General features: G+C 41.4%; 1 protein-coding gene across 1 annotated transcript in view; it reads left to right on the top strand.

Annotated features, from left to right (window-relative positions):
* LOC148874684 (S-adenosyl-L-methionine-dependent methyltransferases superfamily protein) overlaps nt 1–17,077 on the top strand; it is a 48,309-nt gene extending 31,232 nt beyond the window's left edge. The window contains exon 16 of the mRNA XM_088964463.1: nt 16,317–17,077. Within this exon, the coding sequence (XP_088820589.1) occupies nt 16,317–16,514 (198 nt within the window). The 3' untranslated portion in view covers nt 16,515–17,077. The remainder of the gene's footprint in view (nt 1–16,316) is intronic.
* Nucleotides 17,078–18,896: the final 1,819 nt, after the last annotated feature.

The following is an 18,896-nucleotide window of genomic DNA, read 5'->3' as shown; positions in this document are numbered from 1 at the left end:
CACAACTGTGCAATTTTCTTGCATCCACCTTTCATAGGTAGGATCATCCTCCTCCGGTTTCTTCTTGCTCCCGGTAATATAACCCCATTTTCCTCTATTACACACATGTATCTTAATAGATTGACTCCAAGCTAGATAATTGATTCCATCTAGCTTCACAGTAGTCATAACTCCAAAAAGATTCTTCAATGACCCCCATGTCCAAACCCAGAATTTGTGGAATATTTGGTCGCTTCTCCAGTTTGCTCCATTGAGTAAACAGATGCAAACGAAAATCAAATTATGGTTTTACTAGGCTAGATTTACTGTTCTAAGCAAAGAACAACCTCTCAACCCCCAAAATTAGGGTTTCACAGGGTCCTACGGGATGGAGAGAAAGGTAGAAACTTCAACTGCCCCTTCCAGAAGTTCCAGAATTCAATCCAACCAAAACCACCCCTAATAGAAATCAAAAGGCTTACCTCTGAACCCCAAGTGCCTGGTTCAAACTATCTCTATGACTTGTAACAAGGTTTCTCCAATTATTTAGGGCTTTTGGGAAAAATCTTCAAGAACCTACCTTGGGCTTCAACTAAGGATGAAAAATCTCCACAAAACTCTCCAAAAGCCTTCCTAACTGGGCTGCATAAGTAGCTGATTGATCAACCGATCAGTTCTCCATGCACACTATGTATGGGCAAAGAATGGAAAAAAAGTTGAAAGTGAGAACCCGCTCTGACACCAAGTTGAAAATTACATCTACAATAATTCAGATAATGCAAGAAAAGAAGAAAAGAGAGAAAGAGAAAGAAGAGGAAAAGATGTTTCAGCAATAGGTTGTGGAAGAAGAAAAGAAGGGAAGAAAGAAAAGAAGAATTCCAACCTCTCTCTCTAGCCTCCTTTCATCACTTTTATTAATAATTCCAAGTCAAAGTACAATTACTTGGATGCACTTAATGGGGTGGCCAACACTAAAGAAATAATTAAAGAAAATAAAAGAAGGCTCATAAGGCCCATAACTAAGAAACATAACTTTTAAACACTACTTTAAGGAATTAAAGAACACTAGGTACCATTCGACCCATTCTCACTACAAAAACAATCACTTTGGAATGAATGATATTAAGTTTTTGACCCATTGACAACAGCTTTGAATTCCACAATGGAGGTCTCTTATGACCTTGGAAGCAATGTTTTAAAAGCGTAAGGCGCAAAAAAGGCATAGGGGTCAATTTGTGCCTGAGGTGCAAGGTGCAAGGCGAGGCACGTGCCTTTTTGAAGCAAGGCACAAAATTATAAAAAAAAAGAGAATGTCAGAAAATTCAAAAAATGCCAAAAAATTCAAAAAAAAAAAAGAAAAATATTAAACATAATATTAATAAAAAATATAAACTTAAATTTTAAAATAATGTTTTAAAAAACCTATTATCTAAAATTAAAATACATAAACATAAGATGTAAAGCATATTCAAATGAGAATTTAAAAATAAAATCAAACATATAAAACATTTTTCAAGCATTTAAAACCTCTAATCTCTTTTTTCATTCAATTGCATTACTTCACGTAGCTAATGTAATGTAAAACATATTACATTCCTGATTCTACGAGTCGCCTTTGTGCCACACTTCTCGAGGCAAGGCTAAACAAGTCCATGTTAGGTCTTAAATTCTTAGTTTTCACACAAAAAATAATGATTTTATAGTTTTAATTGCTTTTTAATAAGATGTTTTATTAGGATGAATGAATGAACAACACTACCAAATTGTGGGTTCTCGAGGGGTGTGGCATGGGGGTCCGGGGGTAGAGCCACTGACCCAACCGCTATGTTCAAAAAGAGCAAAAAAGCTTTAAGTTTTTAAAAGGTGCATGCCTGGGCTGAGGCGCAAGGGCGTGCACCTTTTGAAAGGGCTGCACCTAGGAAGGGCGCCTTTTAAATCATTGCTTGGAAGCTACCCAAATCACATATGTTGTACCCATTTGCATCCCTTATTGCACCTCCACCATCCCACAACCACTGATGCCTAGTTTTTTTTTTTTGATCAATAACAAGAAACTTTATTAAAGATATGAAACTATGTGAAGCTTAGGTACAAAGGGGAGGTAAAAAGACTTAACTCCCCATCAAAGAGTTCAAGGAAAAAAATAAAAAAATTAGCCCAAAAAATCGAATCCCTATTCACCCCTTGCTTTGCTAACACATCAACAAAGGAATTAGCAGTCCTCTTCACCCAGTTGTAATGAACCACCATATCCCTAGTCAGCCATTTAAATTTATTCTTCTTATTGCTATAACTTTATAAGCCGCTGTCTCCCCCTTTTAGCCACCTAATCACCACCTCTGAGTCACTTTTAAGGACCAAACATCTGATGTTCAGCTCCCTTGCTCTTTGGATGCCTTCCAGGGCTGTGAGGATCTCAGCCCTAAGAGAGTCTCCTTCCCCAATTGGGCCTGAAAATATAGCAATAATAGCCCCCACCTCATTCCTGAAAACTCCCCCAATCCCAGAAGGCCATGGGTTCCTTAAACAACTGTCATCAAAATTCAGTTTTATGAACCCAGAAGGAGGGGACCACAAAGGACTACAGCTCCTCTTACAGAGGGTAGAGGAAGCTATCTCCTTCCAATTTCTCACCAAATCAGCCACAGAATAATCTGAGAACAGTTCCATAGTTTTCAACCAATGTGCCACCCTTAACAGAATTAGATCTAATAAGTTTCCGATGGTTCTTTCCTTATCTGAAAATATTCGTGAGTTTCTTTCTTCCCATAGAGTCCAACACATTGCAGCCTTGATGCTTCTCCACATAGTCTTCCTTCTCTTCTTCGGCCATTTGAAAAAGGAGGGAGAGAACAAGCTTTGGACACTCCCAGGGGGTATCCAAATACACCCAAAAAGGGAAAAGACCCACTCCCAAACTGATTTAGCAACCAAACAAGTAACCATAAGGTGGTAACCAGTTTTCCCCATCAGCTTTACAGAGAGTACATCTATTAGGAAGTAAACAAGAGTTGGGTCTCTTCTTCTGAAGTAGGTCATTTGTGTTAATTCTTTCTAGAAAAGTTTCCCAGCAAAAACTACCAACCCGAGGAGGAATGGGTTTACTCCAAATTTCTTTAACTGGGAAAGACAACCCAATGGGATCAGAAGGTTGAGTTGAAGTCTCAAAAAATGAGGCACAAGAGAAAACACCTGAAGAGGAGGGAACCCAAAATCTGGTGTCCTCCTTATTGGGATCCAAGAAAACATTTTCAAGGATAGCTAACAAAGACAAAAGGTGGTCCAAGTTTGCATCCCTAATTGCCCTTCTCAGACCTAGGTTCCACCGAAACCCTGAAGGAGAGTATGAGGGGCTTAAGAAGGAAGAAATGGGTTCATTTTTCAAATCAGAAAAAGCATACAAAGAGGGAAGTTGGTCCATCAGAGGTGAGTCCCCGACCCAAAACTAAATTGACAGAGTTACCTGGTTTCAATTGAGGGTTGTAGGAAAGGGGTAGAGGAGGGTGGTTGGTTTTCAAACCCTGTGAAGAACAATTGGAGCTTTCTGTCTCCTCAAGTTGGAGGGAAATATTCCCCGTTACATGGTTTACACAAATGCCTTTTTCTTTACCCGGTTGTCCACCTCTCTATGATGTACCCTATTGAGCAAAAGAAGAAGAAGAAGAAGAAGAAGAAGAAGAAGAAGAGAGAAGAGGCTGCAGACTTAAGGCCTCAAAAGAACTTCTTCATACGAGTGAAGCATTTGTATTTATACTATATTGGTCGTACAACACGAGAGGCCTACAAAATTACAAAAATACCCCTACGGGCACTAAACCTGCGTACAATACATATAATACACCTGTCAACACTCCCCCTCAAGTTGGGGCATAGATATCAATCATGCCCAACTTGTCACAGAGACCTTGGTGTCTGGAATGGTTTAGCCCTTTTGTAAAGATGTCTGCTAGTTGGTCTTCAGAGCTGATGTATGGAGTGCATACTTCGCCTGTGATGATTTCCTCTCTGATAAAGTGCTTGTCAACTTCAATGTGCTTTGTTCTATCATGTAGTACCGGGTTGGCAACAATACTTGTAGCTGCCTTGTTGTCACAGAGTAGAGTCATGGGTTTGTCAACTGGAAAATCCAACTCCCCCAAAAGATTCTTTATGCACATACATTCGGCTACTCCGTGTGCCATTGCATGGTACTCAGCTTCAGCACTGGATCTAGCTACCACGGTTTGCTTCTTACTCCTCCAAGTAACAAGGTTCCCTCCTACAAAGGTGCAGTAACCACTAGTAGACCTTTTCTCACTTTGAGATCCAGCCCAATCCGCATCTGTGTAAATTTCAACTCTCAAATGTCCATGTTTCTGGAATAATAAGCCAGCACCCGGGAACTTCTTAAGATACCGCAATATTCTCTCCGCTGCTTCAAGATGAGTGGACCTAGGTGCATGCATGAACTGGCTGAGGACACCAACAACATATGATATGTCTGGATGAGTCATAGAGAGGTATAACAATCTTCCTACAAGCCTCTGAAATTGCTTCACATCCTTGAGAGGTTCACCTTGGTTGTCACTTAACTTATGGTTGGGGTCAATGGGAGAGTCAGCTGGTTTAACCCCAATCTTTCCAGTGTCCTTAAGCAAGTCTAGGAAATATTTCCTTTGGGAGATGAAGATAACCCTTTTTTGATTGAGCAACCTCAATTCCAAGGAAGTATGTGGCGGGTCCTAGATCTTTCACTTCGAACTGAGTGGCAAGGAAGCCCTTCAAACTTTGAATTTCATCCTTCCAGTCACCAGTAACAATTATGTCATCCACATATACTATTAGGGCAGCCATTTTACCTTCTACCCTTTTTACAAACAGTGTGTGATCTGACTGACATTGCTTGTATCCCCTCTGCTGAACTGCAGTATGAAATCTGCTAAACCAAGCTCTTGGTGATTGTTTCAGCCCATATAAAGACTTCTTTAACTTGCACACTTTCTGTTCACTTCCTTGAGCCAAAAAACCGGGGGGTTGAACCATATAAACTTCCTCTTCCAGGTCACCATTCAAGAAGGCATTCTTGATGTCGAGCTGATGTAGATCCCAATTCAGATTTGCAGCAAGAGAGAAAATTACTCTAATAGAGTTCATTTTGGCAACAGGGGCAAAGGTTTCTGCATAATCAACTTCATATACTTGAGTAAAACCCTTTGCCACTAAACGAGTTTTATACCTCTCCACAGTTCCATCAGCCCCATGCTTAACAGTGAACACCCATTTACATCCAACTGGATTCTTTCCTTTAGGGAGATCAACAAGTTCCCACGTGCCATTCTTATGAAGAGCATCAATTTCTTCCTTCATGGCATTTGTCCATTCTGGTACTGAGAGAGCTTCTGCCACATTCTTGGGAATAGGGATACTGTCAATGGAGGTAAGGAAGGCATGAAATGAAGGTGAGATGTTCTCATAGGAAACAAAGTTGGAAATGGGGTGTGTAGTGGTGCACAACCTAACATCTTTCCTGTGGGCAATTGGAAGGTCAAGATCATTAGCAACAGGGAGGTCAGGACCATCATTGGGAGTCAAGTTACCTGAGTGAGTATGATCTTCCCCCGAGGAGTTTGATGGCACTTGAGGTACAACTTTTGGATTCTCCACAACTCTTGAACTTGGTTGGCCTTTACGACGACGAGAAAAAACACGGAAAGGTGGAGGATCAGGAAGAGAAGGGGGAGAAGGAGAAGGATTAGGAAGAGGAGGAAGATGGACCGGTTTCTTCTCATGCCTACACTCCCCCTGAGGAGAAACAGGAAAGAAGGGCTCATCTTCAAAGAAGGTAACATCCATGGAGACATAGAATCTCCGAAAAACAGGATCAAAGCAACGATACCCTTTCTGAGAGAATGAGTAGTCAAGAAATATGCACGGGATAGCACGGGAGTCCAATTTCCCCTGGGTGGGAGATAGGTTTTGGACAAAGCATCGACAACCAAAAACACGAGGAGGGATAGAAAGAAGAGGGGCCTTAGGAAAGAGAAGCTGATGTGGGGCTTTGTACTCTAACCAACGAGAGGGCATTCGGTTAATGAGGTATGTAGAACAAAGGACAACCTCAAGCCAAAATTGTTTGGGAACATTCGTGTGGAGTAGTAAACCCCGTGTTACTTCAAGGAGGTGTCGGTTCTTCCATTCAACCACACCATTTTGTTGTGGCGTACGGGCATAAGAGCTCCGATGAAGAGAGCCATGTGAAGCAAAGAACTCCGTGAGGTCACTATGAAAAATCTCTTTTGCATTGTCTGACTGAAATATTTGAATCTCGGTTTGAAATTGGGTGAAGACCATCCGCTGAAAATCTTGATAATTTTTGGTACTTCCTCACGGGTTCGCATTGGATATACCCAAGTGTATCTGGAATAATCGTCAATGAAGGTAATGAAGTACTTATAGCCACTCTCAGAAGGTAAAGTAATAGGGCCCCACACATCATAATGCACAATGTGAAAAGGAAACTCAGATTTACTATTTCTTTAAGGAAATTGAGTTCTACAATGCTTGCTTAATTGACACGTTTGACAAGAAAAATTAGAAACAGGCACTGACTTACACAGTTCTAGGAAAACAACTTTCAAGGTCTCAAAAGACAAATGACCCAGACGATAGTGCCACAAATACATTTTACTCTTTTTGAACTGACTCATAGACTTTGTATCATGAAGGCCAGCCGTATTCTCCAGCATGTAGAGTCCATCAACCATACGTCCCCTACCAATCATCCTACCCGAGGCCAGATTCTGAATCACACAATAGATAGGGAAAAAAGTCACAGAACAGTTTAAGGAATTTGTAACACTACTGACTGAGAACAAATTCATATGGAATTTTGGAACATGAAGAACATCAGAAAGAGTAAGGCTGAGGGGAAGAGAGAGAGTTCCTTGACCAGCTATGGAAGTGTATGATCCATCAGCTAGTCTCACCTTATCTCTTCCGGAAAGAGGGTGATAAGTTTGAAAGTAAGAGGACATACCAGTCATGTGTTTTGACGCTCTAGAATCAATGATCCATGGAGAGTCAAGGTTGTGAGAAGCAACATGGAAAGCTGTGGCAGGATTACCTGATATGGATGCAAAAGAGGTGGTGGGAGGAGCATCCATTTGGCGAATTGCTCTACCATCTATCTCCAAATGGTCACGGAAGGAGTTTATAATATCTTGCCTTGGGTCAGATCCAGAGTAGCTATGTTGGCCATGTGGTGTTTGAGTCACAATAGAAGTGGAGGGCTGATTCTCCCGAGTAACCATGTTGGCCATGTGGTGTTTCTTGGTACCTTGTTGTCCAGGCTTTCTAATTACATCTAAGCCTTGCTTCTTAGGTAGATCCTGAGCCCACTTTGGTTTCCCATGGAGATCCCAACAAGTATTTTTGGTGTGCCGAGGCTTCTGACAATTAGTGCACCACAATTTTTTCTTATTCATGATTCTAGGTTTAGAAGTATTCAAAACCAAAGGCACACTGCCTTATAGAGCTGCTATAGTCCACAACTAGGCACTTGCTGATTTTTGGTTTCACAAAGAACCAAACACAAACATTGCAGCTGCAGTACTAGATTGTATGACTTACCCTTTGTAGAAGTCCACGGAACAATATACGAACACTGCACTTGCAGTGTAACCAGGTCTAAATGACCGACAATTTTACAACTTTCATGCAGCTTCTCAGTACGAACAGCAATACAAGTGGTGGTTCACCACACCTAATCGGCTGATATCCACTTTCCAGGGCAGCCGAACAGTCACTTAGGGTTTAGGGTTCTACAACAGTCCCTTAGAGAGCTGAATAGAGCAACACACAATCGGAGGAGGGGAAAAAATAGCCGAACAGTCCCTACTCAGATTTTAGGACATTAACAGTCCATCGAAAGAGTGCAAGAAGAGAACCATAAACAGAGAAACTTCAGTTCAGTACCCAGGTCACCCGAACTGTGAATAGGCAGTACACTCATGGACCCAATCTTCTCTGCAGGCCAGAACTCTTCTTCGTACATCTGGGATGGTTTTCTACAGTCTTCTTAGCCGAGCAACCCCAGAAAACATGTAGCAGAACCCTTTTCTGCACTAGGAAGTTGAACAGTCAGCTTTCTTGTAGCAGAACCCAACTTGGCAGTGGAGACCAACAGTCAGCTTTCTTCCTTGTCTTCGAGCATCAGGACTATAGCTTCTACGCAGCAGCGGAGAGACACCTCAACTGGTTGTTTTCCAGGCCTAGTCGGTCCTGCTCTGATACCATATTGAGCAAAAGAAGAAGGAAGGAAGAAGAAGAGAGAAGAGGCTGCAGACTTAAGGCCTCAAAAGAACTTCTTCATGCGAGTGAAGCATTTGTATTTATACTATACTGGCCGTACAACACAAGAGGCCTACAAAATTACAAAAATACCCCTGCAGGCACTAAACCTGCATACAGTACATATAATACACCTGTCAACATACTCTTGTTCAGATCTGGGTTAGCGTGATCAAACACCTTAATGACTATTTGCAAGGGGCTAAACCTTGGTAAAGGCTTGTCCGAAATTTAGCCTTGGTCTACCTTGTAAAAGTTTACTGGAGTCTCCAAATCTGTCTTCTGTACGCCCATCGGATTTTCAAGAAAGAGCTGCTCTAGATTTAACTCCTCTCTGATCTGTCCTGCCTGGTGACCTTCTGCCGAGCCATCCAAACTTGCAGTCTACTGAACTCCCCTATTCATCACTCTCCGTGCTGCAACTTATCCATCCTTTGTCCTCCTCCTCTCTCTCTTCTAATTTACCCCTACAGTAACACGGGTTTGGGCGATCATCAACACTGGAAATCTGCTTGCCACAGTTCGGACGAAAGTTCCAGCGAAGGGGATGCTTTCCTCCACCTGTTCGCGTTTTTTGATAGCCATGAGAACCAAACTGATCAGCCTCCTCTTTTTTGGAAGAAGATACACAGACATTTTCCGTCTACAAACTTTTTGAGCTTGTCCTGCCCCACGTGACAACACGTCACGTGGCCCACTAACGGTGGTGATTGGACCAAAAATTGGTTCGGCCATTCTAACACCCGGTTCAGAAGTGGTGGCCCTGTTAAGACGCGCCGAGTTGCAAACTCTTTTGGCCACATCAGCATAGGAATGGCCATCTAAAACTCTTGAATTAATTAAAAAAAAATGAATTAATTGCTTTTAAAGGAGGGCTTCGAGAGGTGGAAAAACCCTGCGACTGTTCATTTTCTCCATTTACTCTGTCATGCGCAGCAGGTTGCTTCTCTAATCCTTGGGTGCCATGTGTACTCCAGCCAACTGCCACACCATCATCCCCTACCTCTGGTCGTCTCTCCCAAAGAGACGCCTCAACTTCCGTCGCCAGCCAAACCTTATACCAGGCTCCCTCTGAAAGAATTTCGAGAGCACGAGGCAGGTTCTCAGGCTTCAGCCCTGCAACTCTGATCTCCTCTGCACGCAAACTTCTCAAGTTCAGCTCCAGAAGGACACCCCCTAAGTCTCTAACATTTCTTCCTAAGGTCTGTTCATTCCAGAGATTAAAAGGTAGTCCAAGGAGTTTGGTCCAGAAGCTGCAGTCCTTTAGCACAACTTCGTTGCATAATGGAACCCAGTTTTGTATTTGTATCAGTCCTCCATCTACTTGGACTGTATTGAAACTCAGTTTTTCGTCACTTGTATTGAGGATGGCTTTCTTCTCATCAAACGGCAGAACTACTGCATCACCTTCTCAGCCCCGTCTTTCAGCAACTGTCTAAAACTTTCGTCCAATCCCTTACAGCCCTATCAGCCAGTAACACCATTCTGTGTTCCCATTTGCCTCCCCCTTCTTCAAGTGCTAACTTTTGGATTCCAAATGAACTTGCTATCAGTCTCTTGACAGCAGGGACTTTGCTTCTTGCTCTGCTCCGGGGTGCCACAGCTTGTTGGAGCATCTTCAACTGTTTTGTTATCCAATCTTTCTACCGCCTTCCTTTCAATTTCCAAGAGAAAGGCCTGGATATTATTGGCGAAAGAAGTCCAGCCTTGACCCCTCAGTCCTTCCGGTATGCATAATACTTGTTTCTTGTTAGTACCTCTTTTGACTGTTGTTACAGTAGTCCGAACAGGAAGAGGAGAAGAAGAAGAAGAAGAAGAAGAAGAAGAAGAAGAAGAAGAAGAAGGGTCTGTCGAAAATCTGATGGATTACCCATTCAGTCAACCCCCTTAATCTATATTAGGTTCTAATCATAGTTACAAAAACAGAAATGACCTTACTTAAGTGTGGGACAGAGTAACTCTAATAACACTGCCACATAAGCAAGTTACTTAATAAACAGAAGAAGACTAAACTACCCCTATTCGGCACCTCTTAACATTCCCCCTCAAGCTGGAGAATATATGTCATGTAATCCCAGCTTGTTACATAGATAGTTCACTTTCCCTGAGTTTAGAGCTTTTGTAAACAAATCTGCCCACTAGTCATTGGAGCCTACATGTTCTGTATTTATCTCTCTGGCAAGAACCTTCTCTCTCACAAAGTGGCAATCAACCTCTATGTGCTTTGTTCTCTCATGAAAGATAGGACTGGATGAGATATGTAGTGCAGCTTGGTTGTCACAGTACAATTTCATAGGTTTATCCATGTGAAATCCAATTTCTTGTAGGAGATTCCTCAGCCACACTAATTCACAGGTAGTGTGAGCCATGGCCCTATATTCAGCTTCAACACTGCTTTTGGCTACAACCGTCTGCTTTTTACTCTTCCATGTCACAAGATTTCCTCCCAGAAATGTGCAATAGCCTGTAGTAGATCTTCTGTCACTCACTGAGCCTGCCCAGTCTGCATCTGTATACCTTCAAGTTTTCCTCCTGGTTTATACAATAGCCCATGGCCTGGAGCACCTTTCAGATACCTCACAATTCTAAGGACTGCATCCCAGTGAGGTATACGAGGGTTCTGCATGAATTGGCTCACCACACTGACTGCAAAGGAGATGTCGGGTCTCGTGATAGTCAGATAGTTCAGCTTTCCCACTAGTTGTCTATACCTTCCAGGATCTTCAAATACTTCTCTTGTATCACTGCTCAACTTAACATTTGGTTCCATAGGGGTCTCAGCTTGTTTTGCACCTAACAGTCCTGTTTCTTCCAATAGATCAATGACATATTTCCTTTGGCACAGATTCACACCTTGTTTTGACCTGGCAACCTCTATTCCTAAGAAATACTTTAATGTTCCAAGGTCCTTTGTTTGAAAATGATTTTGCAAAAATACCTTTAGATCCCCAATTTATCACTACCAGTGATGACAATATCATCCACATAGACCACTAATAAAATCTTCCCAGATTCTGAGTCATAGCTGAACACTGAGTGATCAACCTGGCATTGTTTCATTCCAAAACTCTTCACCACTTCGTTGAACTTCCCAAACCAAGCACATGGAGATTGCTTCAACCCATAAATTGCTTTCTTCAGCCTGCACACCTTACCACCCTCTCCCTGAGCAACAAACCCAGGTGGTTGCTCCATATATACCTCCTCCACTAGATCACCATGGAGGAAGGCATTCTTTATGTCAAGTTGAAGGAGAGGCCAATCATACATAACTGCCAAGGAAATTAGGACACGAACGGAACCAATTTCAGCCACCGGTGAGAATGTCTCCATATAATCCACAACCATACACCTGTGAGTAACTTTTAGCAACAAGTCTGGCCTTTAGACGCTCCACACTACCATCTGGCAAGTATTTCACAGTATACACCCATTTACAGCCCACAACATGCTTCCCAGGTGGAAGAGTAGTAAGTTCCCACGTTTGAGTATGTTGAAGAGCAAAAAGTTCCTCCTCCATTGCCCGCCGCCATCCAGGTGAACTAAGAGCTTCTTGAACATTGTTAGGTAGGGAAATAGAAGACAAAAGTGAAACAACCTGGCGATGTGATGCAGAAAGACGAGATAATGAAACAAAATTGGAAATGGGATGGAGTGTAGAACTACATTTACCTTTCCGTAAGGCAATGGGTAGGTCAAGATCTGAAGGTTCAGCAATAGGAGCCATGGGAGGATCAACAACAACCTCTGGAACTGAATCACTGACAAGAAGAGGAGGAGGAGGTAAGGGTGAGGACAAGGGTGCTTCATGACTGGAGAAGAAGGGGACAAACTCAAAAAATGTGACATCAGGGCAGACATAGCACTTTCGGGCAATAGGATTGTAACACTTGTACCCTTTTTGAGTCCAAGAGTAGCCAAGGAAGACACATTTAATTGAGCGTGCATCTAGCTTGTCTATTCCAGGACTCAGATTATGAACAAAGCACACAACCAAAGACACGAGGAGTTAATGGAAACGGAGATAAAGTGGGAAACAAGATGGAGAAGGGGGACCGACCATGAAGAATAAAAGAGGGCATCCGATTAATGAGAAAACATGTAGTGAGTACAACATCACTCCAAAATCGTTTAGGAACATGCATGTGGTGAAGCATAGACCGAACAATTTCAAGAAGATGACGATTCTTCCGTTCAGCCACCCCATTTTGTTGAGGGGTGAAAGCACACGAGGTCTGATGAATAATGCCATGCTGTTTTAAATATTGTTGAAATGCAGTAAGAAAGTATTCACGACCATTATCTGAATAGAGAACTTTGATTGGAACACCAAATTGTGTGCGTATTTCAGCATGAAATTTTTGAAAAATAGAAAATAATTCATTTCTTTCTTTCATTAAGTAAATCCATGTCATTCTTGAACAATCATCAATAAAGGAGACAAAATACTTGTACCCATTATAAGACTATTTTGATCGGACCCCAAACATCCGAGTGAACCAACGAAAAAGGACTCAACATACAACTCTCAACTCTTGGACTGAAGGACACACGACGGTGTTTACCAAACTGACATGACTCACATTGTAAAACTGACAACTGACTCAATGATGGAACCAACATCTTGAGGACCTTGAGAGATGGATGTCCCAGTCGGCAATGCCATTGTAGAGGAGTAAGGGAAGTCTGAAGTGCAATTGAAGATCCACCACCGTCAAGGTAATACAATCCACCAGCTTCATGCCCCCCACCAATCTTCTTCCCCGTCTTGAGATCCTAAAAAATACAAGTGGAAGGAAAGAAGGTAACAGAACAGTTAAGAGCTTTGGTTATTTTACTAACAGACATAAGATTGAATGGAAACTTAGGTACGTATAAAACAGATGATAAAGGGACAGAAGCCAAGTCAACATTACCAACACCACAGATGGGAGATGATGACCCATTGGCAAGTGTAACAGTTTGTGGTGTGGAGGTTTCAGCAAGAGAAGAGAACACACCTGGAGTCCCGGTCATATGATTCAGGCTCTAGAGTCAATAATCTAGGAAGGAGTTTTAGATGACATGCAAGCGATACCTGATTGGGCATATGTGGCAGTGGTATGCTGTGAAGTAGTTTGAAGGAACTGTTCATACTCATTATGCGGAACACTCACCATCTCCCTCCCAGAAGTAGATGTAGATGTGGAAGGAGTTAGGTCTACCAGTTTACTATCACTAATAGCAACCTCGCCTGCTACAACATGATTAGCCCATTTAGAGGGAGGGCCATGTAGAGATCATAACAGAAATTCACAGTGTGTTCATCCCTACCACAATGAGTACATTTCTTTGTAGAGTTATTTTTTCCTCTGCCACGGCCTCCCCCCGAGTCATAGCCACCCCTACCAATCATGGGATTGCCACGGCCCCCTCTGGAATGACCTCCCCCTCTTGTACTATGTCCACCACCTCTTGCTGTCACAAGTGCTGATCTATCATACTGTGTGGGGTTCTTTGTCTGGCCCAAAGAAATTCTACGAAGTCTTGAGAATACTTCCTCAAGTGTAGGAAGAGTAGAGCCCCCAATATTTGAGCTCTAACTGGTTCATATTTCGACTTCAGTCCCACTAAAAATCTTGTAACATCTAGCTGCTCCCTTTGCTGTTGCTGAACTTGAATATCTGGAGTAAGGGGATGATAGACATTGAGTTCATTCCTTATATTCTTCATGCAGGCATAGTACTCTTCTAGTGTTTTGGTTCCTTGTTGTAAATCAAAGTACTCCTGATACAGCTGATATACTCTTGTTGTGTTATCTTGTCTAGAATATAGCTTCTTAGCATGCTCCCATATATCCTTAGCCGTATCAAGGAACATGAAGTTGGCACTGATTTTGGGTTCCATACTATTCCACAGCCAAGTCATGATTTGAGCATCTTCTTGTTCCCAATCATCAAACCTTGGAGAGTCAACCGGTGGCTTCTCATCTCTAACATGCTTTGCTTTCTTCTTTGCCTTGAGAAAAACTTCCACGAATTTAGCCCATGGAACATAGTTCTCCCCATTTAGCTTAATTGAGGTAATTTGTACTCCTAGGTAGTCGGAAGAAATTACTATACTAGGTTTCTGATCATTGTAGCCATCTCCTATTGCTGCCAGTGTACCTTTTCACGGTTGTCTTTAACTTTACTTCTTAGCTACAAGCTGATTGATGTTGTTCACAATTTGATATTTCAACCCCTATTGCAGCCTCTAAACACCACTGTTGACTTCACACACTTGTTCTTATTCACACTACTGCTGACTTCACACACTTATGTCCCACATAAGCATCAGTTTACCATTCACTAATCACAAGTAGAGGCCCTCTTACAACCACTCAAGCACCACAACACAGCCAAATCTGCTGCACCCAGTTCAGACTTATTTAACACACTTAAGAGGGCATTACACAACCACAAGGAGTTCGGCAAGGTCACTGCATTCTACCTTATACCACTCGGCTACCGCCCTACAACATCTCACTGCATTCTACCTTATACCGTATCAAGAGGGCATTACACAACAACTTACAGCAGCCCTACACATTCGGCTACTGCACACACAGCCCTTCCTAGGGCAACAATGAACCTAGTTTTCTAGGTTCTATTCAGTACAACAGCTTCTTGTAGGGTTTCTACCCAGAAATAGAAGTAACACTAGAAGAAGAAAGAACCGACCTTCCTTTGAGAATATCAATCAACCATTCACTACTGAAGTCACCTTCCTTGTTGAAGAAGGTTATACGCAGCAGAGAGACAAGCTGTACTGTTTCTGACCTAGGGCGAACTAGTTCTCTCCATCGACTGATCAGAAACGAAGGTGAAGAGTCACGAACAGTGCTGAGTTGCTTTACCAATTGACTTAGGTCAGGAGCATGGCTCTGATACCATGTTTCGACTGTTGCTACAGTAGTCCGAACAGGAAGAGGAGAAGAAGAAGAAGAAGAAGAGAAGAAGAAGGGTCTGTCGAAAATCTGATGGATTACCCATTCAGTCGACCCCCTTAATCTGTATTAGGTTCTAATCATAGTTACAAAGACAGAAATGACCTTACTTAAGTGTGGGGCAGAGTAACTCTAATAACACTGCCACATAAGCAAGTTACTTAATAAACAGAAGAAGACTAAACTACCCCTATTCAGCACCTCTTAACAGTACCAAAGTATTCTGTTACCATGATAAACCATCCTCTGCCATTCCTTCTCAGAACCGTTTCAAACCTTTTCCCACAACACACCACTGCATTTTTCCACCCTTCTTCCTTGATAGTTTTTACTGTTCCATCAACAAAGCCTTTCAGCCAGTAGCAAGCCACCTCTGGTAATAGTAATGTAGCCCTACTACCTTCACTGATTTTCAGATAAGCCTTGCCTCTTGTCCTTCCCTGTTCGAACAGGAAGTGTTTAGCTTCAATGCCCAGCTCCAACCTCCACTGATGCCTAGGTTTCCCCACTTGCATCCGTTCATGGTCACAAGGATTGTATAAGTACCAAAAGATGGTGCTTGAATCTTGGCTTCATCAGTATTAACCGTGCAATGGAGGACCTACCTTCCAAAACCCATTTTGTCAGGCTTGGATCAGACCATAGAGAGGGAATCAAAGTTGAAGTGGTTCTTGAGGTACCCAGTTCTTAGAAATGCTGACATGGTCAAAGTTCACTCAAAGTACCTCTATTTCAAAGTGTTAAACCTCACAATTTTTAATTTTTAAGCTACTTATCAAAAAAATGTTTAATTTTAAGCTTGTTTTGATGTAAATATGTTTGGGTGAGGATATGGAGTTTTTACTATTTTTTTTTCTGCTTTGACTTTTTTTTTCACATTTTTCATTTGAGTAAGGTGTTTGAACTGGATGGTCAAACCATTTGACCCATGACACTGGCCAAAACAAGCCAACAGTCAAGTTTGACGAGTGTCCAAAATAATGAAAATGAGAAAAGAGTGAAAATCATTAATTATTAATACATAATGTGCTTTCATTTTCAGGTCTTTGGTCATCTATTTTCTCTTCAGCTTGAGGAGGATGTCAATGAGGTTCTTTTTGCCCTTCCTAGAGAGACATGTATTGAAGAGAACTCCTTACTCAAAGCTGCTCCTCAACTTGAGAAGCTGTTAAAATTCACACAGACAGAGACTGGTCAAAATATCCTAGATACAGCAAGGAAGATCACATCTTTGAAATAAGATGCTGCTACTTTTGAGCAAGATACACATGGAGACAGTGAGACAGCTAGCCTTGGACTTTGTTCAGTGGAGGCCTCATTTTGTAGATTTGCCATGGTTTGTCTGTAACATTCAGGTATCAAGAGGGAACGGTTGGGACTCTGCATCCATTATTAAGTTGATACTTAGTTAGTTCCACTAGAAGAAAGGGCTGGTTGAACTTCACCTTAGGAATGATCAAATGAGGATTTCAGACAACTTCTCCAGTGATATGAATGATGGCACTGGGTGGACAGGACTAATGAGCTCAAACTCAAATCTTTGTCATCCTTCCGGCTCTCTAACGCAAGTCCACTTACATTCCGTGTATACACTTGTGGGTTTGAAGGTAGTCATTGAACAATTGTGCAGTGAGTGGTCTTAGGCTGTCATTATTGTGGTTTAAGGTAAAAGGTACTAGTCTTTTGCAAGTAATAACTGAATTTCATGGTCAGAAACAAAAGAAAAAGGTCCATAGGGATGTTTGTTACTTGCACTGAATGCTGAACTTTCTAAACGGCCCTTTCTAGGTAAGTTTTGGTTCACCTTTATTTTCTAAGGTTGGTCAGGGAGCTTTTTCTAATTGGGTGTTTAACCAGCAAATTTTATTATCTTGGGTAGTTAGCTTGTCATACAGCTTGTTGGAAGTCTTCTATTTCTGATGTTCATCCAGCTGAGAAAGGATTAGCTGAACGCAATAGCTGTTCAGCGGCTGTCGAATCAATGATAAGTCTCCACGCCAATAATAAAATACATGGAGTCCACACCTCTCACAGTGGGACCCATTAATTTATTACAAGCGTGGAGTAAACATCTTGGTTCCACAGCTCGCTGAACAACCATAGCATTAGATAATCCGAATTACATCAGCTAGATTTGATTTTAGCACTCAAAATGCTGAAGGTTTAGCCGACTAAGGATAAGTTTGCCAGATTTAGCTTATTTCCAGGGCTCAAAATCTGTGCCACAGAGTTCTAGAATGCAGTTGTAATAGACCTAATCAGAAAAGCATCTCAAATAAACAAATGGAAAATTTTTTAAACTACGTTTAGTAAATTGACTGATTTTACTCTTATTGTTTACATATTGTCTTAAATTTCCCTTACTGTTATTGACAATTGTCTAAATCTCTCTTATCATTAATTCACATTCCATTTACATGTCACATCACATGACTAATATTTTTTAAATTCCTAAAATACCCTTCCTGTGAACTGTTCATTGTCCTCAATCTTGAGATGAAGAGCAGTGTGGTAGTGACAAGAACCCCTTCTCCTTCCATCTATATCAGTGACAGAACGACTCGGGAGGGGCAACCTTAGATAATAGAGAATAATACGAAGAAGAGAGGAGGGAATCACAAATCGGGATCTAATCTTACTACAATGATGTGGAGAAGGGTTTCTTCTCAGTTGCAGACTGGTTTCATGGAAAGCCGCTGTGAAACTTGATCGATTTGTCATCAACGGAGAGATCTTAAGAAATCGGGCCCTCACTTCACCGTTGTCATCTGCACCATATCCGTTACAGAGACTTAGTGTTTTAATTACTGAGAATTGAGAAATATATGGTGAGCCCAAATAATTGGAAGCTATACCTTTTTATCCGCGATGGTTGGTTGGGTGGCGGGGTGGCTATCGATGTCCAAATCCAAGGATCTTGATCCCTTGCTTTTGTTACTGTTGTTGCCGTAAGTTTTTTATTTTTTTATTTGAAAGAAAACCAACGTTTTAAGGTCAACAGTCTGACTGTCCAGTTTGATTGGATGGCCTGGTTTGACAAATAAATAAAAAAATAAAAAAAAAACAATTAAAAAATAAAAAGGTCAAAAACCACTGAACGGGTTGATGATTTGACTGTCCGGATCAATGGGTTGTTGACTTTTTCAACGGTTTTTGGTCAAAGATTGAGTTTGGGGTAAAATAAAACCAGTTGCCTAGATGGTTCTTGAGCCGAATGGTCCGATCGTTCGGGTCAATGGCAGTTTGAATACTTTGTAGATAATACAATTTAAAACTTTGTAAAGTAGTTTTTAGCTTTTACAACCAATGGTCAAAGTATCAGTATCAAGTGTCATATTGGATAAGTCAGATATGGATATGCTTTGGAAACACATGGATACGAACGAAAAATATAGAAACGCTTGGATACGCTAGTGAAATGCATGCAAATCACATAAACACATTAATCATACTAAACCAAAAGCTGAATTATCTATGAATATGATATAAACACATGAGAAATGTATACTTCAATAGGTTTAATGAAGAGAAATATTACAATAAATAATACCGGGACTCTAGAACATTCAAACATTGTACAATATTCAATTTTAGAATTATAATTTTCAATTTTTATTAATTT

Source organism: Nelumbo lutea, chromosome 1 (assembly GCF_056320005.1).
Source record: "Nelumbo lutea isolate HS-2025 chromosome 1, American lotus-T2T, whole genome shotgun sequence".
NCBI classification, from domain to species: Eukaryota; Viridiplantae; Streptophyta; class Magnoliopsida; order Proteales; family Nelumbonaceae; genus Nelumbo; species Nelumbo lutea.
The sequence above is the reverse complement of the archived record's forward strand: the minus strand, read 5'-3'. Positions and strand labels throughout refer to the sequence as shown.